At 44.5% G+C, this 25822-nt stretch overlaps 1 protein-coding gene and 1 long non-coding RNA gene across 2 annotated transcripts; both read right to left on the bottom strand.

Annotated features, from left to right (window-relative positions):
* Positions 1 to 348: 348 nt before the first annotated feature.
* Positions 349 to 2473, bottom strand: ZNF697 (zinc finger protein 697). Its single transcript, XM_053370293.1, has 2 exons — positions 2410 to 2473; positions 349 to 1560 (listed from the first exon to the last, which is right to left on the bottom strand). The coding sequence occupies exons 1-2, from the start codon at positions 2471 to 2473 to the stop codon at positions 719 to 721; spliced, it is 906 nt and encodes a 301-aa protein (XP_053226268.1). The 3' UTR covers positions 349 to 718.
* Positions 2474 to 2487: 14 nt separating this feature from the next.
* On the bottom strand, positions 2488 to 17840 carry LOC128404604 (uncharacterized). Its single transcript, XR_008328142.1, has 6 exons — positions 17781 to 17840; positions 12856 to 12942; positions 10223 to 10288; positions 6637 to 6719; positions 6440 to 6496; positions 2488 to 2651 (listed from the first exon to the last, which is right to left on the bottom strand). It is a non-coding gene; the product is annotated as an uncharacterized LOC128404604 (long non-coding RNA).
* Positions 17841 to 25822: the final 7982 nt, after the last annotated feature.

Genomic DNA, 25822 nt, shown 5'->3' on the forward strand with positions numbered 1-25822 from the left:
GAAAAGTAAACATTGTTAACATGTTCAAAAGCTCTTCCATTTCCTCTCCCCCCCCCCAAGCCAGGGACAGCTGAGCCCCTAGAGCAGCATGCGTATACATATAATTTTTAAAAAGAAAACATCAATGCAATCAGGGGAGATATTGCGTGAAAGACGAAGGGGAATTTTCCCACCTGCAGATGAAAAAGGGAGGGGTTTCCAAAGTTACCATTTGGAATCAACTACACAACACAGCATGCTTTCTGCTCGCTAAACGAGGACAAACAAAGTGTTCCTCTCACTTACTGCACATCAGCTGAGGTCTTGGTGACTGTATCCCTACAGGTCCAAAGTTCCCATTCCTTGTTAAACTCATCAATCCATCAACTATACTCACCCACTTCCCCAAATTCCCTGACTTGCAAGATCCAGCCTCCCTCCCTGTTCCTTGAGAAAGCTCCACCCTGCTGTCTGTTGCCCCAGGGCCACACAAGTCCTTCCACATAAATCTGGCCAGGCTTTCCAGACACACATGCCACCCATAGTTTAAACACCGACTTGGCAAGCAATGGTTTACACACAGCAAACATGTTTCCTACTTAAAGTACAGCTCTGGCCTCTGTTCACTACAGTTAAAAACGCTACGTTTCTTAAGGTTCCTTCTTTATTTCATTTCCCCATGAAACTTAGAACATTCATTAGCTTTTATAGGCAAGGCAGCCGTCCTCCCCATGCTTCCCTATCCTATGTGAAGTCTGTGGTGTTGTACGAGGTGCGTCTTGTATCGGAAGCCTTTGCCGCACTCGGCACACTTGTAGGGTTTCTCTCCCATGTGGGTTCTCCGGTGCCTTGCGAGATGCGAACTCTGTATAAAGCCTTTCCCACATTCAACACATATATAGGGCTTTTCGCCTGTGTGCGTCCTCTGGTGCTGAGTCAGGGTTGAGAAATCGCTGAAGCTCTTCCCGCACTCGCTGCATTCAAAGGGTTTCTCTCCCGTGTGGGTTCTTTGGTGGTTCACAAGGTGCGAGTTCCGACTGAAGCATTTCCCGCACTCGGGACAAAGGAAAGGCTTCTCTCCGGTATGGATTCTCCTATGTGTAAAAAGGTGAGAGCTCACCGTGAAGTTCTCCCCACATTCACTGCATATGTAGGGCTTCTCCCCCGTGTGAATTCTCTGGTGTTTAATAAGGTCAGAGCGCCAGCTGAAGCTCTTGCTACATTCAGTGCACTTATGCGGCTTCTCTCCCACTGGAGAGATCTCAGGTTGGACATTAAGGCTTGAATTATATTGGACGCTCTCCCCACCTTCGGTGTAACGGAAAGGTTCTACTCCCAAGGGAATCCCAGGTGGAGACACGATGTCTTGGAGGAGTCCCAGGCTACCACCTCGATCTGCAGATTCATTATGCTGCTGATCAGGACAATTGTCTTGCATCTGCTCATCTTCAATGGCTCCTCCATGACTCTGGGGAGCATTTTCTTCATTTTGTCTCAGTAGAAGCTCATCTTGCTGCACCTTCTCTGCATCATCTCCAGGAGGAATTTCTTCCTCGTACTCACTTGGGATCTCATAGTTTCCTAGAAAGCAGAAGCATCAGATAGGAGGATTTAGACCAATAATATTAATAATAGCCTGAAAAGCAGGTATGGCATGGCCCCTGAGGGCTTTAAGAATCCTACAGACCAGGGCGGAATAACTAGAAGACACTTCATGGCATGACTTTGGGGAGACGGGTGTGAGGCAGACACAGGCAAGTTAACAGCCAAGAAGAGAGGTAATTCATGCTGGTAATCACCCCATGAAGGTGAGAAGTGGGAAGGGGGGGCTAATCCTTCCCCACCAAAGAAACATGGATTTGAAACTGGAGTTGCCCAGTCCCCTCCCTGCCCAATCTTTCTCAGGGCCTGGCAGGAAGCACATGCTGCTCAGAGCTGCCACTCGCCCACCCCAGTGTTGCCTCATAAGGAAAGCACAACTACACAATCGGCCACCTGAGACAAAGATGCAGAAGAGAGGAGGGAGGAGAAAGTGAGGATATCTATACAGTCATAACTCGGGTTACAGACGCTTTGGGTTGCACGATTTCGGGTTGCGCACCGTGCCGAACCCGAAAGTACAGGAATGGGTTACTTCTGGGTTTTGGCGCTTGTGTGCGCAGAAGCGCTAAATCACGCTTTGCACATGCACAGAAGCACCGAATCGCAACCCACGCGTGCGCAGATGCGGCACTGCAGACGCTGCGGGTTGTGAATGTGCTTCCCGCACGGATCACGTTCGCAACCCGAGTGTCCACTGTACTGCCATTAGTGACGAAGATTAATAAAGACCAGCTAGAAAGTGTGTTTCCAGCCACACCGTGCATAAAGCGAGACCAGGATGAGATATTTGATATAAACCACTTTTTTTTTTGGACTGTTCTATCTCACCTATAAATTCTCTTTCTGTAGAACTGGAGAGCACAGATGCACACAGTTCTTCTACTGGTTCCATCCACTGGGGAATCCTGCTCATGGCAAGACATATAGAAAGATAGGCAGAGGATACTGCAAATGTCTGTAAAATCTCTTCCAAGTGCAATACATTAATCAACATAACAAACCACACAACCCCTTCACTAGCACAGTAACAGAAACTTTACTGGGACTTTATCCATCTCCCAGGTCAGAACCTGTTGGCTGTTTGCAGTTTAGTAGCGTAGAGAGCTTGCTGGGGAGACCATGCATTAAAAAATAAAGGACTCAAAAATAACTTAAACAAGGTTTTAATAAGAAAAACAAAAACTCCTTTTACACTAAATACATTAACAACCAAACCAGACCCAACCACCAACCCAACCCCCAGGGTAATGGGAGAGCTAGGTGCTGCTCCTTATATACTACACCCAAATGCTGACACACCTTAATCAAATACAACTCAGCAGCACCTGCTATGCTTCACAGCTGTAAAGCTGGGTCTCGTTATCTTACTCTGGCCCTTGCTCTGGCCCCTTAAAGACATACACATCGGGTGGAACAATGATGAACCTTTACATTTAAAGAAACCATTCAACATTTCCCCTGCGGTTCATCATTGTGGAACAAAAACATAAAGCATACTTTGTACATGTCTTTCAAAACAGAATGTCCACGTTGTGATGCATCTTTTAACAAAAGCTTAACTGTTTCAAATTTTACGCTTGGTGAATAACACAAATCATAATCTTCACCTGTAATTTGTTGAGAACCCTAGCAACTATCTAGCCTTGTACCTTACAACTTCATTTTTGTCATTCATTTTAACTCTATAAACCCACTTTGAATCAATAAGTCTCATATCTGGGGTTTGTGGTACAAGAGACCAAGTGTTATGCTCTTTTAAAGAAGCTATCTCAGAGTTCATAGCTTAATACCAATTTGCAGCTTGTTGCTTAGGTAATTTCTGAACATCATTGTAGCTTTTTGGCTCAAAAACTGCCTTATTGGCATACACAGTATTAAAATGTTCATCTGCAAAACGTTGTGGCTTCTGTCTCTTTCTATCTGAACGTCTCAGTCCGGAAGGAGAGTCAGACTCCTCAGACTTAATGGGACTAAGTGAACCACTACTTTCAGGTTGTAAATCATTGTCAGATTGAAGAGATGCCTGTAGGCTAAGCTCACGATCAGAAAACTCAAGAGAATCTAACCTCCCCTCGGGTGCCTGTGACTTTAAATCATCAAACAAATCAGATTCAACAGACTTTTTGTCTTTTTCCATTAATTCAGAAGCACCATTTCCTCCTGCTGCTGCTTCTTCCTCTTCTTCCTCAATATTATCTATACCGTTAGTATCTTGGAAAACAGCAACGCCATTCCAATTTACAGTTTGTATCATACTTCTGGTAATATGAAATTTGCCAGTTGCTGGTATGTAAATTCTGTACGCCCCCTGCTGGTAGCCCATTAATTTTCCCTGGACACTACGTTCACCCAATTTCTGTTTAGCGGGATAATGCATAATTACATCTGAACCCCAAATGCGTAGGTATTTCAGATTAGGGCGTTTTTTAAACAGCTTCTCATAGGGGGTGACATCTAAACCAGAATGATAACTGTGATTTTTAACATAACAAAACGCATTAAGCGCTTCAGCCCAAAAGTCTTTGGGCAGATTAGCATCGTGCAGATACGTTTTAACCCCTGCCTGTAGGTCACGCTGCACAACTTCAACAAGCCCATTTTGCCAGGGACTTCGGGGGCAAGATAACTCATGAGTAGTCCCCTGCGCTTCCAGGAATTTCTCAAAATCCTCAGAAACAAATTCCCCGCCCCGGTCAGAAAACAGGTTCTTAATTGATTTGTTAAAGTGCGTTTTTACCCAGTTGCAAAAAACTTTGTACTTCTCAAATGCTTGGGACTTCTCAGCTATTGCATAAGTCCAACAATATCTACTATACTGGTCTATCAGAGTAAGCCAGTACTTAGAACCTCCTAATGATGGTGGGAGTGGCCCAACTAAATCACAATGTACACGCTCAAATGGCTCAGTTACTTTCCTATCTGAGCACCTACCCTTGCGTGCAACCTTAATCTTATTCTTGCAACACGATAGACATTGCATAAATAATTTACATGGTTTTAAGTTGAGGCCATTAACAATATTCTTTGTCTTAATTACATCAGCAAAATTCAGGTGTCCCAGAATTCTGTGCGCCTCATGGACACACCCGGAATGTGGCCTTACATTCCTCAACCCCTGGCTTGACTGTGCTGCTCTGCAATTTATAGGCGATTGGGAGTAGGTGCGAAAATACAGTCTATATAAACCATCAGATTCCCGGGCATATAATAGACGTTTGTTCCCATCGAAAAACTCACACATTGACTTTAAGAAACGCACAGTTATGCCTTGACGAGCAAAGCACCTTACTGACAATAAATTGTCCACTGACGGGCAGTAAATGCAGTTCGCTATTGTAATGTTTAAAGAGTCAAGTTTAACAGTACCCCTGCCAAGCGACTGCAAGACTTGTGAATTGGCTAAATGTACATTACCAATTTCCTCTTCGAAAGAAATAAACAAGCTCCGATCATTGCAAACGTGCTGAGATGCTCCTGAGTCAATAATAAAAGACTTCCACTTGGCATCTTTAATTCTTTTACGATCTGTTGTCCGAGCATGAAAAGCTCGGGGCTCGTTTCTGTCTCTACTATACGATGTCGGCTGCTGGGCTGACGACCGTGACTGACGAACAGAAACAGACTTAGGAGTACTTTGCTTTCTTTTGGCTCTGCAGTCCTTTGCAAAATGTCCTTGCTTATTGCAGAACCAACAACGCTTTGCAGCTTTAAATGCAGTTGTATCACCACAGGTTTGCATATGGCGTTCCTCATTACTTCTGGAAATAGGAGTGCTTATGGCACAAGCCTCCCTTCTATCCAACTCGCCCATTAATCTTGCCGTCACCCCTTCCACAGTTAATTGTGCTGGTGGAACAGCAGATATCTGGCTAGCTATACCATCGAAGTCCTCATTAAGGGAACAAAGAATGATAAAAACATACTGAATATCAGGTATCTCCATGTCCCTTCGAATTAATTCGCCGCGTATTGCCTCCAGACGTCCCAAGTGTGCTGCCAAATCACCACCAGGCTGCAACTTCGTCTGGTACAACTGCTTGAAAAACGTCAATGCAGATGCTGACTCTTTTCTAACATGCACTGCTGCAAGACTGTACCACATTTCTTTGGCAGTTTTCTTATTTCTTATATAGACTACTTGCTGGTCACTGACTGCCAAATTAATTATCGCCCTGGCTTTTGCATCTCCTTTCGACCAAGCATTAGTCACAGGGTCAGGAGGGTCATCAGTTACATAGGTCCATACTTCTCTAGAGGTCAAAAGCGCCTCCACCCGAAAAGACCATAAACTATAGTTCTCATCTGTTAGCTGTGGGAAGACCAGAGCCTTCTCAGCTTCAGGAACCCGGTCAACCATTCTGGAACTCTTCCAGACCCACAGAACTACGCTAACAGGAGAAGGAGTTTTCAAACCTTTCTCAGAGTCCAAAAATATGCAGTCATCCACTCAGCAGCTGGGCCCATAACCAAAGATGTTGGCTGTTTGCAGTTTAGTAGCGTAGAGAGCTTGCTGGGGAGACCATGCATTAAAAAATAAAGGACTCAAAAATAACTTAAACAAGGTTTTAATAAGAAAAACAAAAACTCCTTTTACACTAAATACATTAACAACCAAACCAGACCCAACCACCAACCCAACCCCCAGGGTAATGGGAGAGCTAGGTGCTGCTCCTTATATACTACACCCAAATGCTGACACACCTTAATCAAATACAACTCAGCAGCACCTGCTATGCTTCACAGCTGTAAAGCAGGGTCTCGTTATCTTACTCTGGCCCTTGCTCTGGCCCCTTAAAGACATACACATCGGGTGGAACAATGATGAACCTTTACATTTAAAGAAACCATTCAACAGAACCCACCTTCAACATGGCCATCTGAGCTCACTGCAAACCCATTCCCAACATGCACCTCTCTGAAATTATTGTTAGCAGTATTTCTATAGCACCATCCCTATACACGCTTCCCCAGATGAAGAGTGGTTCACCCTGTATACTCAGAGAGAGAAAATAATCCGTTTATCCAATTTACACATGAAAACAATTAAACTTTCACCTAGTGCCTTCATGCAAAAACTGGAAAATGACTCAAGACCCCGAACGCGCCGCTTTCAAATCTCCTCCACTTTGCCCCAAAGTCTGTTTAAAACAAAATACAGGGACAAGGGGGAAAATGAAAAATGTTATTATGCATCTTTACATTTCGTAGCAGCAGAAACTTGGGAGTAGATGGCAGGAATCTCCTCAGAAATACTTTTCCTGCCACCCCCCCAATCAATGTTCTACTTGAGGAGTATGGAAATGCATGAGGATTTGAAGAGGAGGTTAAGGGGTGATATGATAGCCATGTTCAAATATATAAAAGGATGTCACATAGAGGAGGGAGAAAGGTTGTTTTCTGCTGCTCCAGAGAAGCGGACACGGAGCAATGGATCCAAACTGCAGGAAAGAAGATTCCACCTAAACATTAGGAAGAACTTCCTGACAGTAAGAGCTGTTCGACAGTGGAATTTGCTGCCAAGGAGTGTGGTGGAGTCTCCTTCTTTGGAGGTCTTTAAGCAGAGGCTTGACAACCATATGTCAGGAGTGCTCTGCTGGTGTTTCATGCTTGGCAGGGGGTTGGACTCGATGGCCCTTGTGGTCTCTTCCAACTCTATGATTCTATGATTCTATATATACACAGCTAGGCCAAACTATGCATGATATAACTGGTTCTACTATAACTATATTCAGGCATCACACCAAAGCCATTGTTTGCTGTGATGTCTGAATGGACACGTCAAGGTTTGTAATCCATGAGCAAACCAGAATGTCACAAGTAACAGCTGGTGCTAGTTGTGGCCCGGTTCGCACATCCCAATAAGCCGGGGTATGGCTTACTGTGCGCGGGTGGCGCTGTGGGTTAAACCACAGAGCCTAGGACTTGCCGATCAGAAGGTTGGCAGTTTGAATCCCCGCGACGGAGTGAGCTCCCATTGCTCAGTCCCTGCTCCTGCCAACCTAGCAGTTCGAAAGCACATCAAAGTGCAAGTAGATAAATAGGTACCACTCCAGTGGGAAGGTAAACGGCATTTCCGTGCGCTGCTCTGGTTCGCCAGAAGCGGCTTAGTCATGCTGGCCACATGACCCGGAAGCTGTACGCCAGCTCCCTCAGCCAATAAAGCGAGATGAGCGCCACAACCCCAGAGTCGGCCACGACTGGACCTAATGGGGTCCGTTTTACTTTGGCTCAGTTACAGATTGTGATGAGGAAGAGAGACTTGAACCACAATCAGCCTCATATGAAGCAAAACCTTTGCTTAACTGTCGCAGCAGTCTCCTTTCTAGAAGGTTAAGTAATATATTATGCATTTCCACTAAACCATGGGTTTCACTTTGTGTGATGGGCATATATGTCCAGCCATGTTCAAATTGAAAAACTAATTACAGGCATTGCTCAATCTATAAGGGCACCTGTACCCCCACCCCCATTTTTCTCTCTCTATTAAACTACAGCTGTTGAGCAGATGGAAACAAGAGAAGACTCCTAATCATGGTTATTTCATGTGCCTGTAAACCTAAACCATTATCTGGGTTTGAAATAATGGTTTATGCAAACCCTGGTTTAGTGTAGAGTGGTACCTCGGGTTAAGTACTTAATTTGTTCCGGAGGTCTGTTCTTAACCTGAAACTGTTCTTAACCTGAAGCACCACTTTAGCTAATGGGGCCTCCCACTGCCACTGCGCTGCCGCTGTGTGATTTCTGTTCTTATCCTGAAGCAAAGTTCTTAACCCGAGGTACTACTTCTGGGTTAGTGGAATCTGTAACCTGAAGCGTCTGTAACCTGAAGCGTCTGTAACCCGAGGTACCACTGTAATGGCTCTATGAAGCTGCTTATCTGCAATATGGCATTGGAATGAATGAATGAATGAATGAATGAATGAATGAATGAATAAATAAATAAATAAATAAATAAATAAATAAATAAAATAGTATACTATTAATGCCTACCTTTTAATGATGAAAGATTTAATGGGATATTTTTATAGCAAAATTAACAACCACAAAATAAACAAATGGGGGGAAACAAGGCAAGAGAGAAAAAGAAAACATCAGCTCACATTAGTAATCCAGTAACCATCAATATAGCAATCTCAGTTTGAACATATGCGATGAGTAGTATTCAACTAGCACACCCCTTTAGTGCAAATAGTTCTGCTTGGGCAATGGCCCCTGTCCCATGTGCACCCCATGCCCCCCCCAGATTTGCTCTGGAAGGTTGGGAGACCCCCCGGGAGAAGAGAGGAAACCCCTTTTGTACAAGCAGATATCCTTGTGCTGACAGGATCCTTACTTTAGTGCTGCCTTGGCTACAACCATAAGTCAATATACACCGTCCAAATATCCTGACAGATATCCAAACAAAATTGATGTTTATAAGAAATACGTTCAAATGCAGCAAGGTCCTTGAATCATTGTGTAATAGATAACGCGTGCTTCTCCTTCCAGCCTCTTGGAAACCTTAAGGCCTTGCAAAATCCACTTTTTCAGTCCTGCCATTACCACAGGAATATATTTTTAAAGTCATGGGCCCTGTAAATATCAAGGACTCGTTCGAAACAAAATTAATGCAGGCAGTAACCAAAAAGAAAATAACACAAGACATGCGAACATTTTATGCCTCAAAATTATAAATTAACAGCAGTCTCTCAAAGAAGGTTTACAATGAGTTTCTTTGCCTCCTCCTTACTTCTGTTTTTACCCTTTTCATAGCTTTCCAACATTGTTTTCACAAGATGGAAACGGGTTTTTAATGTTAAGTCTAATTATTATTATTATTATTATTATTATTATTATTATTATTATTATTTTGAATTTATATACTGCCCTATACCTGGAGGTCTCAGGGTGGTTCACATAAAAATTTATTATACAGTGGTACCTCGGGTTACAGACGCTTCAGGTTACAGACGCTTCAGGTTACAGACTCCACTAACCCAGAAATAGTACCTCGGGTTAAGAACTTTGCTTCAGGGTGAGAACAGAAATCGTGCTCTGGCGGAGCGGTGGCAGCAGGAGGCCCCATTAGCTAAAATGGTGCTTCAGGTTAAGAACAGTTTCAGGTTAAGAACGGACCTCCGGAACGAATTAAGTTCTTAACCCGAGGTACCACTGTATTATTGTATGCCTTTTACCCTCATATAGACATTTCTGGAGATACTTTGGGTGGAATTCAATATAGCATTTGTAGCAATGGATTTAGACACTAGAAGATGATATATTGTTTAGGTATCCATCCTTTGCAGCTTAAACTTGTAAGCAAAGACAAGGTTTGTTTAACTTTCTACAATAATTACCAATAATGCGTTTAGGCAGACTGGATTTTTCTGGTATTACCCCTTTTCTACCCTTTAAAAACAATATTCTCCCAAATGTTGTTTTATAATCAATGCTATTTACATGCAGAGATCGAAACTTTGGCCTATTCTTGTCCACATTGAGCTCATTTTGCCACATCCTAGGCACCTAGAACCCTAGAAAACCACAAAGCCCTTTTCAAAGTGCCAGACTTCAAGAGCGCTTTGGGTAATGCATAGGGCAAGACCATACATTCTTTATCTGATGATAACAGGAGTACAAGGTTGGAATGGACACATCTTACCAAGCAGTGCCAAAGAATTTCAAATCTGGCAGCGTCCTCATTTATCACACCGTCAACTTTTGCCATCTGGAAATGAATCAGCAATGTTTTAGTCTTTTCCTGGGTGACTCAGAAAAACTTAGGAAATGAGCTGAGAACAAGATGGTTCTAGGCAGCTAACAGAATCCCCCCCACTTAACACATATGTGCTACTAAAATATGGATATCCTTCGGAAAAGGTGGGGCAGAAATGGAACCAGCTAACTAAACGCATTAATGTTCATGGCTGTTTGATGATCAGCCAGGTTGTTCCCTTTAGCATGTATCAAAATTTGCCATGCAGTGTTGAACTGAACATTCATTTCCTTTAAAGAAAAGACTTTCCCTGAAAATACATATTTTCTTCAGCAAAATGATATTCAGTGTTATTTCAAACCTTTGCATATTTGAGAGAAGTATCTGAACTTGGAGTAACAACAAACTGGCAAGCCTCCCCGGGGAAAGGGTCCCAAAGGGTGTAGGATGTTTGTGTAAGTGTGAGCTGCCAGTGCCACCTGTGCAAAGCTGCAGTCGTGTAAATAAATCACGTGCAAATTGAGGGTCTACTGTAATTGCGGGGGGTGTTTGCATCTTGGGCACTTTGCTGTGTGTCGTAATCTGAGAAAGCCGTGCTTCTGCTGGGCCTGTGCTTGGGGCTCCTCCTGCTCTCATTCCACCGAGGTGGAGAGATTATTTCTTTGGCCTAAAGTCCATTGCTCTGTATAGTTAAAGCTCTGGTTTTCCCAGTAGTGATGTATGGAAGTGAGAGCTGGACCATAAAGAAGGCTGATCGCCGAAGAATGGATGCTTTTGAATTCTGGTGCTGGAGGAGACTCTGGAGAGTCCCATGGACTGCCAGAAGATTAAATCTCTCATTCTGAAGGAAATCAGCCCTGAGTGCTCACTGGAAGGACAGATCCTGAAGCTGAGGCTCCAATACTTTGGCCACCTCATGAGAAGAGAAGACTCCCTGGAAAAGACCCTGATGTTGGGAAAGATGGAGGGCACAAGGAGAAGGGGACGACGGAGGACGAGATGGTGGGACAGTGTTCTCGAAGCTACCAGCATGAGTTTGACCAAGCTGCAGGAGGCAGTGGAAGACAGGAGTGCTTGGCGTGCTCTGGTCCAGGGGGTCACGAAGAGTTGGACACGACTAAACGACTAAACAACAACAAAGTCCATTGCTAACCATTTGCAATCTTTGTTTGTCACCTTTCTGAACTGTTTGTTCGCTTTATGTAACGGAAATCGTTTCATCTCCTCCGCGAAGCTGGCCACTTCACTGCTCTGCCCTAATTCCAGTTCATTTTATGAACACGTTAAAAAGCAACAGTCTAAAGACAGCTCTATGGGGGACACGATGCCTTACTTCTCTCCTTTGTAAAAGCTCATATTTAATCTGGAAAGACACAGAAACTGGAGGTCAAGGAAGAGAAGACCATGGAGTTCGAACCACTCATGATTTCTTGCATTGGATTAAAAAAAAAAATGAACTTGTGGCGATTAGAAGTATTGGGACTGGACTGCTGGTTTCCCCTACTGAATAAAATATTCAGTGTCACTTCTCAGCTCACGACCATCTCTTGCTCATGATAAGGTCTGAGTGCTCAAATCTCCCAGTTTCATTGTCATACATCATTCAGTATGTGGTTCCAAGCTGGGCTGATCATTGCCGAACCTCAGCTACTGAATGCTAATGATGTGGAAGGAAGACACACTATACCTTTGACGGCTGCATTTGCTGATCTGCTACGAAAGCTTAAATCCACACTGAGATGACAGGTTCACTGTGCAACTGTGCAGTGTGGTGTAGTGGTTAGAGTGTCAGACTAGGACCTGACGGATCATTGTTCAAATCCCCACTTGGCCATGAAGCTTACCGGGTGACCCTAGGCTGGTCACTGCCTCTCAGCTAACCTACCGCACAGGGTTGCTGTTAGGGCGATCGGGTAGTTGCTCGAGAGCAATCAGGCAAGATGCCTCACTGGTCTGTTCTAGAGCTTTATTATTGGTGCTAAAAACCTTTACAATGCAGAGCGCCTCTATTCCATGTCTTGCTCATTCACTAGCAGAATCTGAGAGTGGGCAGTCCTTAAATCTTCCCCAGCAGAGGAGTTTCTTGATGCCCAGTCTGCGCCTCCCCTCTCTGCGTGAAAGCCTACTGTGCAAGGATGGCTTGGGTAAAGGGGGACCTCCCTCCTCCCCGCTTTGCTCAGGCAAGGTGTCCTGGCACCGCCTCGCCTCCTCCGAGCCCCGCATCTCCTCTCCACTAGAGGCGTGGCTTCCTTCCTCCGCTGAGGAAGTGCTGCTTCCCATGATCTTTGGGGGCTCTCTGTAATCCACCTGTCTTTCCCCCCCTCGCCCCTGAGCCAATGGCAGTTCCCTGACAGTTGCTGTGGGGATTAAATAAGGAGGGGAAAGAATCACACATGCTACCTTGAGCTCCTTAGAGGTGGGACATAAAGGCAACAAAGAAATAAGTATTTTTCTCTTCACCCAGCTCCCCTCAATTTGTGAAGGTTGTGGGACACCGGTATATACTGACTTGTGTCTCCTGGAAGAGCGGCAGGATAAGCAGGTAATTTAATTTTAATCAAGTCTATGGGTTGACTTACTTTGTTGTTGCAAACCACGTAGGTTTTCAGTCAGGATGTCTTGCCGACGTGCATCTTCTGCATTCCAGGATCATTGAACAGGCCGCCCTGCACATCAAGAGATTAACAATGACAACGGTAACTTACTAGTGGCGTCCATCAAAAATCCACAGCAGGGTGGAAGGGACATAAGAGAGGAAAGAAGGAAGCACCTCCCTTTTTTCCACCCCCTATCTATGCTACCCACAGTTGCATTTTCTCCTTCTCTCAGCATGCCTGGAACTGAGAGGAAGTGCCTTTGAGAGAGTGGTCTGATTACGAAAGAGCCCACCAAAAAGCACTTCCTCCTAGTTTCCGGTAGGAGAAAGCAGTTGTGGCAAGGAGGCTAACCAGGGTAAGCTGTCTGGGGTTTGGCTTGAAAATGTTGTGCTCTTTGCCCTTCACTCAAATCCCACTCCCGTCCAGGTCATGTCTTGAGAACAAATACAAAAAATAATATTATTATATATTATTATTATTATTATTATTATTATTATTATTATTATTATGAAGTCTGGCCCTGAGGAGTTTTGCATTTAAATGGAGGGAATTGAGAGCCTCTATTGCCAAGGGCATTCCTGGCAGCTTGAAGGATATTGGGACTTAGGTGGAGTTTGTATCCAGTTGTCTCCCAAGACAGACAGATGCACACCTTTTTCCATTGTGGGAAGACAGTTGTAGACCCAGCCCTCTCGGCAGTTCTACACCATCAGAGTAGAAAACACTACACCGCCCTATGGCTCAATGTTCTGACTCAGATCTATGTATCTCTTGGTTTGAAGCAGCACCGTGTGGGTAGCAGAACATGAAGACAGATCACCAACAGTCAAAGATTATGGCTGCATTTGCCCAACAGTGTCAACGATTCCCTACTTCTTAGATCCCATTTCCTGCTAAACCCGTGTAAACTCAATCCATTGAACAAAGGGTATGTTAATACAGATATTCTCCACAAGGTGGCTGCAAAAATTACCGTATTTTTCGCTCCATTACCTTCGCTCTCCATTACTTTCGGAGGAGAGGCGCTGCGCAGAGAGGGAGAACTGTGCAGCGCCCCTTCATCAAAGCGGGAGGGGGAACGGGGGTTGCACAGCTCTCCCTCTGCGCAGCGCCATTCCCTCCATAAGACGCACTCACATTTTCCCATACCTTTTAGGAGGAAAAAAGTGTGTTTTATGGAGCGAAAAATACAGTACTATGCAGTGAGAAAAGATTGTATGGATCCACCTGCTGAAGTTCATACACAAAGTAATCCATTACTTTAACTGGGAGACCTAGGTTAGCATCACCATTTCCCCATGCAATAGCAATTGCCGTGGGCCTATTATTCCTTTCTCCAGTCTGATCTAACTCACAGGGTTCTGGTGAAGATAAAATGAATGAAGAACAATGCATGCTGCCTTGAGCTCTTTGGAGGAAACTTGCATTTGTCCAAATATGAAGAAAACTGTGGATTTCTTATGTAATAAATACTGTGCACATCAATTCACTAATTCCATATTTTATTCATTCTGTCAAATAAAAAGCTGTATTCCTCTGGCCACAGTGAAACTTTATAATTATCCGGTGTATTTCTCATCATAAATGAATTCACTGGTATACTAGCACGTTTTTTAAAAAATCCCTGTTCACAGCAGGATCCTGTTCATATCTACTCAGAAGTAAGTTCCACTGAATTCAATGGGACTTACTCCCAGGTAGGTAGGTGCAGAATTGTACAAGTTTTTGTACCACAATTGCTTTCTTTTAAAAGTGTGAGAGAGGGACAGAGAACAAGAACTGCACTCAGTTGCCTGGACATTTTGCTAATTGAATCTGCTAGTAGAAATAATGCAAAATTGATTATTAAATTTTCAGCCCCTTCAACACACCTCCCTTCTGCCCCGCAAAACACAATGCACTTTGTTACAACAGATATGGGTACTGTGTGTGTGTGTGCAGCCTGATTCACGATAACAGGTTTTTATCCCATTATAGGTGCTAATTAAGACTGCAATTGTAATCTCATTTACTTCAGCCTAAGCCTCATTGAATTCAAAATAATTTATTTCTGAGCAGACATGGCTAGGAATGGATTATGCTGCAATCTACCAATGCCAGGATTTTACATTTTTGAATGGTTGCTGTACTTATTTTACATTTAGGTTTTAATGTAATTGTCACAGTCTGGTGTCCCTGCCTCCCTTTTCCTCAGAACTCACTTTTTACATTTTTTCTTCTGTCTGCCAAGTAAGGATAGCATTTCATGTATCTGATAAAAGGGACACTCGTCCACATACTTATGCCATGATAAACATTCTTGTTTAGAAGCCTACCCAGATCCTTAGAAAACTGAGGTAATTTTAATCTGTTTCAGTCAAACCGCTGGAGAGTTACAGCACGAACTGTGGCTGTAGAGACCGATACAGAAGAGACATGTTTTATTGCAGGTGGGGCAGATAAAGGCGTCTGGTTTCGCTGGTGCATATGCCTCACTCGTTTCTTCTCTTTGTGCTCCCCCCCAGCGGTCATTTCCAATGGTTGGAAAGTAAAGTTTTAAAGTCTCTTTGGAAACCACCTTGCAGTTGGCTGGTTGGTTGGTTTTCACAATAAGCAGTATATAAATCTTATGAAATAAATAAATGCATAAATAAATAAATATATGTGTTATTATTAAAGGTACCACGAAACTCTTTGCTGTATATACAAACCCACTGCCACAACTGTGCAATTTCAGCATTAAGCAAATCATCATCATCCCTCTTCCTTGTAGATCAGAGCTTTCCACACTTTTCATGTTGGTGACACACTTTTTAGACATGCATAATTTTGCGACGCAGTAATTCAGTTTCACTAGGAAAGTGGAGGTTAAACTAACCCCTTTCCACACCTGGGAGGAGTGCGGGGAGCATTCGTGCAACACACCTACACAGCCAACACACTAATGTGTTGCAACACACAGTTTGGAAAGCTCTGCTGTAGAGGAAGGGCCTACAAAACAATAGCCTCAAGTGTGGTGTAGCACACTGTGACAGAAACCAAAGTGCAGTTGTGGTTCAGTCATGGCTGACTTTGGGGTTGTGCCGCTCATCTCGCTTTACTAGCCAAGGGACCCGGTGTACAGCTTCCGGGTCATGTGGCCAGCATGACTAAGCCACTTCTGGCGAACCAGAGCAGTGCACGGAAACACTGTTTACCTTCCCGCCGGAGCGGTACCTATTTATCTACTTGCACTTTGACATGCTTTCGAACTGCTAGGTTGGCAGGAGCAGGGACTGAGCAACGGGAGCTCACCCCGTCATGGGGATTCGAACCACCGACCTTCTGATCGGCAAGTCCTAGGCTCTGTGGTTTAACCAACAGTGCCACCTGCGTCCCATTGTTGACAGCATCTTAAAAAGCAGAGACATCACCTTGCTGACAAAGGTCCATATAGTTAAAGCTCTGGTTTAACTACCAGTAGTGATATATGGAAGTAAAAGCTGGACCATAAAGAAGGCTGATCGCCGAAGAATGGATGCTTTTGAATTCTGGTGCTGGAGAAGACTCTTGAGAGTCCCATGGACTGCAAGAAGATCCAACCTCTCCATTCTGAAGGAAATCAGCCCTGAGTGCTCCCTGGAAGGACAGATCCTGAAGCTGAGGCTCCAAAACTTTGGCCACCTCATGAAAAGAAAAGACTCCCTGGAAAAGACCCTGATGTTGTGAAAGATGGAGAGCACAAGGAGAAGGGGACGATAGAGGACGAGATGGTTCTCGAAAGCTACCAGCGTGAGTTTGACCAAGCTGTGTGAGGCAGGGGAAGACAGGAGGCCTGGCGTGCTCTGGTCCAGGGGGTCACGAAGAGTCGGGCACGACTAAACGACTAAATAACAACAACCCTTCTGGCAAATGCTAAAACAAGCAGCTTAACAAAGCTTATGTGCTAGGAAGTCGTTCTGTGCACGCCCCATTGGCATGAACCATGCGCTTTGGGAGCATCACTGCGTTCTTGCACAGTGCACATCCATGCCAATGGGGCATCTTTGGGAGAATTTCCTATGTGCTCTGTGAGCACAGGGGTGCCTGGCGTGCTCTGGCCCAGGGGGTCACGAAGAGGCGGACACGACTAAACAGCAACATTTTCACTGGAGAAATGCTGGAGGGTCTGCAACAGGGAACCAGGGTGGAGCTTGATGGAAAATGGGTGCAGAGGAGTAGTTGTTGTTTAGTCGTGTCCGCCTCTTTGTGACCCCCTGGACCAGAGCACGCCAGGCACTCCTGTCTTCCACCGCCTCCCGCAGTTTGGTCAGGCTCATGTTAGTAGCTTCAAGAACACCATCCAACCATCTCGTCCTCTGTCCTCCCCTTCTCCTTGTGCCCTCCATCTTTCCCAACATCAGGGTCTTTCCCAGGGAGTCTTCTCTTCCCATGAGGTGGCCAAAGTCTTGGAGCCTCAGCTTCAGGATCTGTCCTTCCAGTGAGCACTCAGGGCTGATTTCCTTCAGAATGGAGAGGTTGGATCTTCTTGCAGTCCATGGGACTCTCCAGAGTCTTCTCCAGCACCAGAATTCATCATCTTTATTGTCATTGCCCCCTCTCAGGGACAACGAAATTACTTGACTGCTCCATAAAAATGAGCAGCCAAAGCTGAGCCCCCTAGCCACCCCCTTCCCCCAGCACCCCTTCCCCTCTCCTGGGGGGCTAAAAGGAGGAGGCCTCCAAGTGAACCCCCCCCCCGCTGGGTTTTTCGGGCAGGGGAAGCAGCCCCCATGTGCAGAGCTGCCTGCGTGGAAATGCTTCGCGGGGCTGGAAGGCGGGAGGGCCTCCTCCGGACAAGGGGGAATTGACCCTCTCTCTGTCGGCACCACCCCGGGCGGCCCGCCCCTTCGGCCGGACTCCTCGAGAGCCGGGCCCCGGGCGCCTTCGCCTCGCCCGCGCCTCCCTACCTCTCCTCCTCGGCTCCGCCCCGACGCCGGCGCCGCAGGCCCCGAGGCCAGACAAAGGCCGGGCGGGCCCACAGGGCTCCTCGCCTCGCCTCCTCCTCGGCCCGCCTGGCCGGCCGCGGTCCCTCGTCGCCCCCCGCTCCGCCTCCGCCTGAGGTAACCCGAGGAGACTCCCCTCAGCCGCCCCCAACTCCCGGCGGCATCTCGACAGTTTCTCCTCCTCGGTTTCTTTATTTTATTAATTTTGGCGCGAAGGCGCCGCCCTGGAAGAAAAAGAAGAAGAAGGAGAAGAAGAGGCTCGCGGGTGCTCTTTGCAGCCACGCCACGGAATTTATCTAATTTATTTCAGTGCTTCTCAAACTCCCGACCCCCCAACTCTGGGTCACAATTGCAGAATGCAATTTTTTTTCGCGCCGCACCGGATGTTTTTTTGTTGCTGACTAGGATGGTCCTCAATATCACTCGATGCTCTTTTTGAAAATATTCCGCAAGAGAAATGGCACTGCAGCTCTGCACGTTTAAATGTTTCTGGGATTGTCCTTGACTCTTCTTCCCACCACGTTTGGCATCCTCTCCTGCCACGCCCTGGTTTATTCTGCTTTTCTTTCGTAAAATGTATACATCGCAAGATAATTAAAAACAACACCCAAAGCAGCTTGCGAAAAGGTAAAGCAGTAAAAGCGAGGGAAAATCCTCAACCCAACTTTTAAGGCATAATGAAAGTTGAAAATACTAAAGTGGAATGGAATTGCTTCAGCTTTCTAAGCATCAGGGTTTTTTGTTGTTTAGTGGTGTCTGCCTCTTTGTGACCCCCTGGACCAGAGCACGCCAGGCACTCCTGTCTTCCACTGCCTCCCGCAGTTTGGTCAAACTCATGCTGGTAGCTTTGAGAACACTGTCCCACCATCTCGTCCTCTGTCGTCCCCTTCTCCTTGTGCCCTCCATCTTTCCCAACATCAGGGTCTTTTCCAGGGAGTCTTCTCTTCTCATGAGGTGGCCAAAGTCTTGGAGCCTCAGCTTCAGGATCTGTCCTTCCAGTGAGCACTCAGGGCTGATTTCCTTCAGAATTGAGAGGTTTGATCTTCTTGCAGTCCATGGGACTCTCAAGAGTCTCCTCCAGCACCAGAATTCAAAAGCATCTGGGTAGGCTTGTCTAAAACAGGGATGGTTTTCATCAGGCACCGAAAAGAGTACAGCGAAAGTTGCGGCAACAGCACACAAAATATTCATATTGTTTTATTTTATGAAATTTATACACCGCTTGGTAGTTTAAAAGCAAACATAAAAAGCGGTTTATGAAAAGATAAAGCAGTAAAACCAAGGGGAAATCCACAACCCTACTCAGGGTGGCGCTGTGGGTTAAAGCACAGAGCCTAGGACTTGCCAATCAGGTCGGTGGTTCGAATCCCCGCGACGGGGTGAGCTCCCGTTGTTCAGTCCCTGCTCCTGCCAACCTAGCAGTTCGAAAGCATGTCCAAGTGCAAGTAGATAAGGCGGGAAGGTAAACGGCATTTCTATCCGCTGCTCTGGTTCGCCAGAAGCGGCTTAGTCATGCTGGCCACATGATCCAGAAGCTGTCTGCAGACAAACACCGGCTCCCTCGGCCTATAGAGCGAGATGAGCACCACAACCCCAGAGTCGTCTGCAACTGGACCTAACAGTCAGGGGTAAAAAGGTAAAGGGACCCCTGACCATTAGGTCCAGTCGTGGCCGGCTCTGGGGTTGCAGCGCTCATCTTGCTTTACTGGCCGAGGGAGCCGGCGTACAGCTTCCAGGTCATGTGGCCAGCATGACTAAGCCACTTCTGGCGAACCAGAGCAGCGCACGGAAACACCGTTTACCTTCCCGCCAGAGCGGTACCTATTTATCTACTTGCACTTTGAGGTGCTTTCGAACTGCTAGGTTGGCAGGAGCAGGGACCGAGCAACAGGAGCTCACCCCGTCGCAGGGACTCGAACCGCCGACCTTCTGATCGGCAAGTCCTAGGCTCTGTGGTTTAACCCACACCTTTACTCAGTCAGTAAAGCATAAGAGTTGTGGGTTCGAGCCCCGTGTTGGGTAAAAGATTCTTGCATTGCAGGGGGATTGTATTGGATATCCCTTGTGGTCCCTTCCAACTCTACAAATCTATGATCCTATTAACGAAAGTTGAAAATACTAGAGCAGATTAGAATTGCCTCAGCTTTCTAAGCATCTGGGTAGACTTGTCCAAAACAGGGATAGCTTTTAGCAGGTGCCAAACAGGGTACAGCAAAGGTGCCTGCTTGATCTCAGTAGGCAAAGTGGTAGCGCTGCCACACTAAAATGATCAGGTTCTTGCAAATGTGGGTGTTATTTATGTGGCACCTGTTGTGGTGCCAGTGCTGCTGGTCTGGTTATAGTGCAACCTACATCCCAGAGTGAGATGCAGTTTATTTGACAGGCGAATCTATATTTATTTATCTCTACATCTTTTCTGTCCAAGGACCAGAAAAGATGGCAAAACACTAAAAACTTGTTGAAAGGAGGGAAGTGGTACTGCACCGTGAGCGACCATAGTAGTTTCCCTCTCAAAGCAATCCCTTGGTGGTAATGAAAGCTTGTCTTGAACTGTCTAATTTGGGCTGCTGCTTGTTTGTAGCTTCCTTTGAAATGTATCTTTTTTTAAAAAAAAAAAATTTATTCCCTTTTTTCCTCCATACATAATTTCTTCAGCACTGCTTGAGGCATCGCCACCATCTCTTTTTTTTGTGCCAACGATAAAGAGTTAGTGCATTTTTATTAGTCCATAGATTTTGCCATGTTTATGGAGTTTTAATAATGTATTTTACTATGTTGTGCTTCTGAGCCAACTAGTGAGCCGTGTTACTGGGTGACCCATATAGGCGTCATGACAATGATTAAAAATCTATTAACTGGCTGTGTCTAAAGTGTCACCTGATGGGGAAATCAAGGATTTTACAAATCCATGTTATTCTTAATTTTAATGGATGCTTTCCAAAAGGCACTGTCTCCAAAGGCTGCTTATGCTTCAGCAAGCATTGTTATTCTAGCTATGGTAATTCTATCTTAATAATGCCTTTCCACCAATTTTCCTGAAACAGACATTAGGCTAACTGATCTGTAAGTTCCTTGATACTCCCTGGACCCCTTTTAAAAATTGGTGTTACATTGGCCAGTTTCCAGTCCTGCAGCACAATAAGTTTATATATTTCACATTCCTTTGTTAGAAGATCAGCAGTTTCACATTCAAGGTAAAAATTCTTGGGTGGGTGTCATTTGGACCTGGTTAATTTGTTAATTTCCAGACTCCTTTCCTGAGAAAGTTAGTTCAGGCACAGGGATCTGCCCATTTCCCCACAGTGAAAACAGATGCAAATAATTCATTCAGCTTCTTTGCAATCTCATCTTCCGCCTTTAGCACATCTTTAATTCCCTTGCTGTCCAGCTACCTCCTTAGCAGGAGCCAAGTCTCATTAGTGCAATGCAGCTCGCCTCCCTCTGCAACAATGAAAGGCAATCCAGGCGGATACAACTGATTCAAGGGAACTTTTTTTACTAAGAAAGCACCCTATAGATAACACCCACATGAGTTTCACACATCTTGAGAAGCTTATAACACAATGCAAAATAACAGTAACTTCATTAGGTGAATGAATCCAGTCCCACCTGCTGCCTACAGTTCTTTAACTCCCAAGCAAACAAAGATACGCTCACAGCAAACACTTTCTTTTAAAGACATTCTTTATTTTTTATATACAATATTCTTTTTAAACTTTTAAAAATTACATATGCAGGATGCCAGCTCAGAGACAGCCAGAAGCTCCCCAGTTCACAAGGCTGACTCTTGCCCTTTTTAATATTTCAGAAGAAAAATATAAACTTTAGGAAAGTGAAATAAGAGGCAGGATGACAGCCAACATCCACTATGAATAAGTGTTTCATGGTAGATGGACTAAATCAAGCAGAGGTGCCCCTAGGCCTGTGGTTATCCACAATTGCACCACTACAGATTGACATCACAATAATGAATGAGCCAAGCCCCCTTTGTGTGTATTAATGGCAGTCCAAAAGCCAATAATGGTCACCAACCTGATACATGAAGCCCAGGGATAAGGAACTAGTAGCTCTCCTGATGTTGTCTGACTAAACTCTCACGCTGAGCCAGCATAGTTAAGGGGCAGGGAAGATGGATGTTGCAGTCTTAACATCTGGCAGGTCACAGGTTCCCAATTCCTACACTAACTGAATTGTTCTTTGTTATTTCCTTGTTTTAACGGTGTAAAAAGTAACTGAACTATACAAGCAAGCCAAAAGTGTATGCATATAGAGATTATATAAATAGCTCAAATGCAGTGCTTAACAAAAAAAAATCCCTGCTGATTGGCTCTGGTTCTCTTAGAAGGATTCTGCCCTAGATATTTATGGCTTTTAAACATATAGGAAAGTTGCCTGTGGAGGTGAGGGGGATGAATTATTTCAACCAGCCAAATATTTTCAAGGAAGAAAAATATAAGAAGTATATATGTAAATGTATAAACATCTAGCGTGGACAATCAAAGAGAGATTTTTGTTGTTGTTTAAAAGAACCCAGGATCTTTAAGCGAATATATTCATTTTAGGGGGGGAAACAGCTGAAGTCAATTAGAGGGTTTTTCCTTGATGGAGAGTACTGTTCCTATTCATTCAGAAAATGGAGCTTTAGTACTCCATGCTAAAATACGTAATTTAAAATATTTGGGTATAACACACATGTTCTTGGTCTAGCAGGGGGGAAATACTATACAGCAGACATAGGTATGTCTACTCATAGGCACAGGCAGAATCATAGGCATGTCTACTCAGAAGTAAGCCCCTTTGAGTTCAATGGAATAGAGTCCTCACTGCAATCGGAGTGAGACTTACTCGTGAGTAAACATGTATAGAATTGAATATTTGCATGTTCAGCATTTTTATGTCTACAACAGCAAGTGATGACTTGCACATGTGACCACAGAGAGCTTTTGCATTCCACATAAAAATTATGAAGTGAGGTCACACATCAGTTGCCAGGCATGTACATAAATAACCTAGTACGGAGAAAATGGGTGTTGTCCATTATTAAAATTTTGTTTGGAGGAGAGAAGTGAGCATGTTGCAAAAATACTGGATAAACCAGAATTGTGTGTTGTTAGAATGTAGGACTTGTAAATAAGTAAATCTAACATGTTTAGAACAGGAGCAACAAAATGTTTTTAAAAACCTACTAATTCTAATGCATTTGTTTTTAGTTGTTACTTGTATCCTTTTTCTTCTTTAAAACAAGAACTCAGTGCATTCATGTACCATTGTTGCAGCTAGATTTTAATGGGTTCAACACATAGTTTAAACAGTTGCTGTGATTATGAGCCTTTCATTATGGCCTGTCAATCTGTGATGTCTTTCACATTTTTAACATTAACAAGTGACACATCACATGTAGCAGCGTATGAATTCATCCCTCGGATTATCTTAATTCCTGAAAAAGAAAATCTAGAGTCCACTGAAGCCAGACTTAAAGAGCCACATTTCATGGCTGTCAAGACGGTACACAAACTACAATAGAGTTGTTGTCTCTAGCGCACAAAGCTTGAGAAGGGAGAGCAGGGATGGCATTAGAACTCCCCAGACCAAATACTGTGATAAACTCAATAATGAAGCAAATATATTCAATTTGTTGCATGGCCAAACAAGAGGAAAATGGCATTGCATCTGATTAGCAAAATTTTCTGAAGTGGCTTAGGATTTAAAATTTGACATACCGTATTTTTTGCTCTATAAGACGCACCAGACCACAAGACGCACCTAGTTTTTGGAGGAAGAAAACAAGAAAAAAAATATTCTGAATCTCCCAAGCCAGAAAAACAAGAGGGATCGCTGCGTAGTGAAAGCAGCAATCCCTCTTGCTGTTCTGGCTTCTGGGATAGCTGCGCAACCTGCATTCACTCCATAAGACACACACACATTTCCCCTTACTTTTTAGGAGGGAAAAAGTGAGACTTATAGAGCAAAAAATACGGTGTTTCATGGCAGTGAGTTCACCCCATGTTGCAGTCTTACCAAAGCAACAAACGCAAGCAGCACTTTTATAACTCAAGGCACAGTGATAGCAAATCAGCAGGCATGAATTCAGACTTTCTATTTCTGGCTCTATATAATTCTGTCCCTGACCTCTCCCTCTAGAATTGGAAGAAGTATTTTATTTTTAGGGTAGGGTGTTGTATGTTCTGAAGAATATAAAAGAACTTTTAGAGAGACACAATGCTTCCCCGCCTTTAGTCCTCCTGATGCAAAAGCAGTGTGCAGAAGTAAAGCTCAAATTACTAGCGATTATAACAAGTGGAAAATCTAATTTTAAACCACTCTTTTAAAATGGAACAGAAGTACTTGCCTTAAGTCATTAAAGACTAATTAGGTAATTAGTTTCAATGATGCTTGGGAAGCAATTATAGTAATTTCATTCAGCTTTTGGTTTTCAGCGAATAGCCGCACAAGTCACAATTAACTTGAGTGACTATGAATTATTGGAGTACTTATTTATGCTGAACTTCCAATTTCTATTTTTGGTGATTACGTGTATTGTAGCATTGGATTAACCTGGGTCATGAAAGGAGCTCTCCATGGGTGATCCTCTGACCCAACCCTCTGTCTTGGGAGGGGAAAAAAATATTTCCATTTTTTCAGAGGGCAAGCATTTTCCCTCTTCCTGCCCCCCCAATATGTAGCTAGAACATAACCCACATTATTAGGGCTCAGCGGATACAGCTTGATGCTTAGGGGCAGGGTTTGGCTAAGAGGCCTGTAATAGGTCCTCCACCACTCTGAGTAGCCTACTCTCTTCCTTACCACTACTGGTGACTAGCTTGACCTGTCCCTCTAGGCTGGGCATCCCCAACCTTCGGCCCTCCAGATGTTTTGGACTACAATCCCCATCATCCCTGACCACTGGTCCTGTTAGCTAGGGATCATGGGAGTTGTAGGCCAAAACATCTGGAGGGCCGCAGGTTGGGGATGACTGCTCTAGGCCCATGCTACAGCACTTGCCCAGAGGGGGAGGGAGGTTGAGGCTGCTACCCTGCGCCTTTTTCCTGTCACTGCTCACTTGCTTGGAGACAGCAAGTGGACAGGGGCAGCAGATCTAGGGGGCTCTGGGGGTTGCTAATGTCCACTATTTAACAGGTTGGCTCTGCCCTATATTCCATGTCAGCTGGTTTAGCTTGTCACAATGTTCAGTTTGTGTCGTCTTCTCTGAAGTCCCATGCAAAATGTGTGTGTGTTTGGGGGGGGCGGGGATATATACACTTAAAACAGGAAGCCTCTGAGTACATGCATGGGTCAGGAATTTGTTTGCAGCAGTAGAACAGAGCCCACAGGCCTTTCACATAAAAAAAAAACTACTCTTAATTTTCCCCAAGCTTTCCTAGCTTCAACAGCCTAATTTAGAAAAGTGAAATGAGAAATCTACTTGTTGCTGCTTTTGTTTTTGGTTTTTTTAAAAAAAAACAGAGGGCAGAAACTGTTGCAGATCTATTACAAATATCTCAGAGATCTATCCAGTAGATCCAGATGCTCAGGCCCATTTTAATCGATATACTCATGCACATTGGAAACCAGTAAGGGGGTGGGGTCGAGAAGCAAACTCAAAACTGGAAGAAACTGCATGCAGAGTGGTCTGAAAAACTTGTAAAATAAGCATGGAGGGATGATAAGACTGCCAGTACACTGGTGCTATTCAACAAACAAAATCAGCTAATCCACCCAAGTATTCCCAACAATGACCCTGTATTGTTTATGCAGTTCTGCTCTAAAATGAAGATTACTATCTGCTGCACATCAATGTTTTAGGGAAGACAAATGTAGCAGTAATGTAGTACCAGCATGAGTATGCACTGTTTCCATGTACAGAAAGTGGCTGAAAACTATTCAGCCTAATACAAAGCCCAACTCCACTCTACTTAGGCTGAAAACCATTCTAGCCCCCTCAATTTTTACTTTTCAACAAAACAATCACTTTGGATATCCATGCATCATACAGAGTTTTGCCACTG

Source organism: Podarcis raffonei, chromosome 17 (assembly GCF_027172205.1).
Source record: "Podarcis raffonei isolate rPodRaf1 chromosome 17, rPodRaf1.pri, whole genome shotgun sequence".
In the NCBI taxonomy this organism is placed as follows: Eukaryota; Metazoa; Chordata; class Lepidosauria; order Squamata; family Lacertidae; genus Podarcis; species Podarcis raffonei.

Coding starts and splice junctions, on each gene's coding strand:
- ZNF697 (XM_053370293.1), bottom strand. CDS start 2,473: ATGGAACCAGTAGAAGAACTGTGTGCATCTGTGCTCTCCAGTTCTACA. Junction 1,561..2,409: donor TACAGAAAGAGAATTTATAG/GTGAGATAGAAC, acceptor TCTGCTTTCTAG/GAAACTATGAGATCCCAAGT.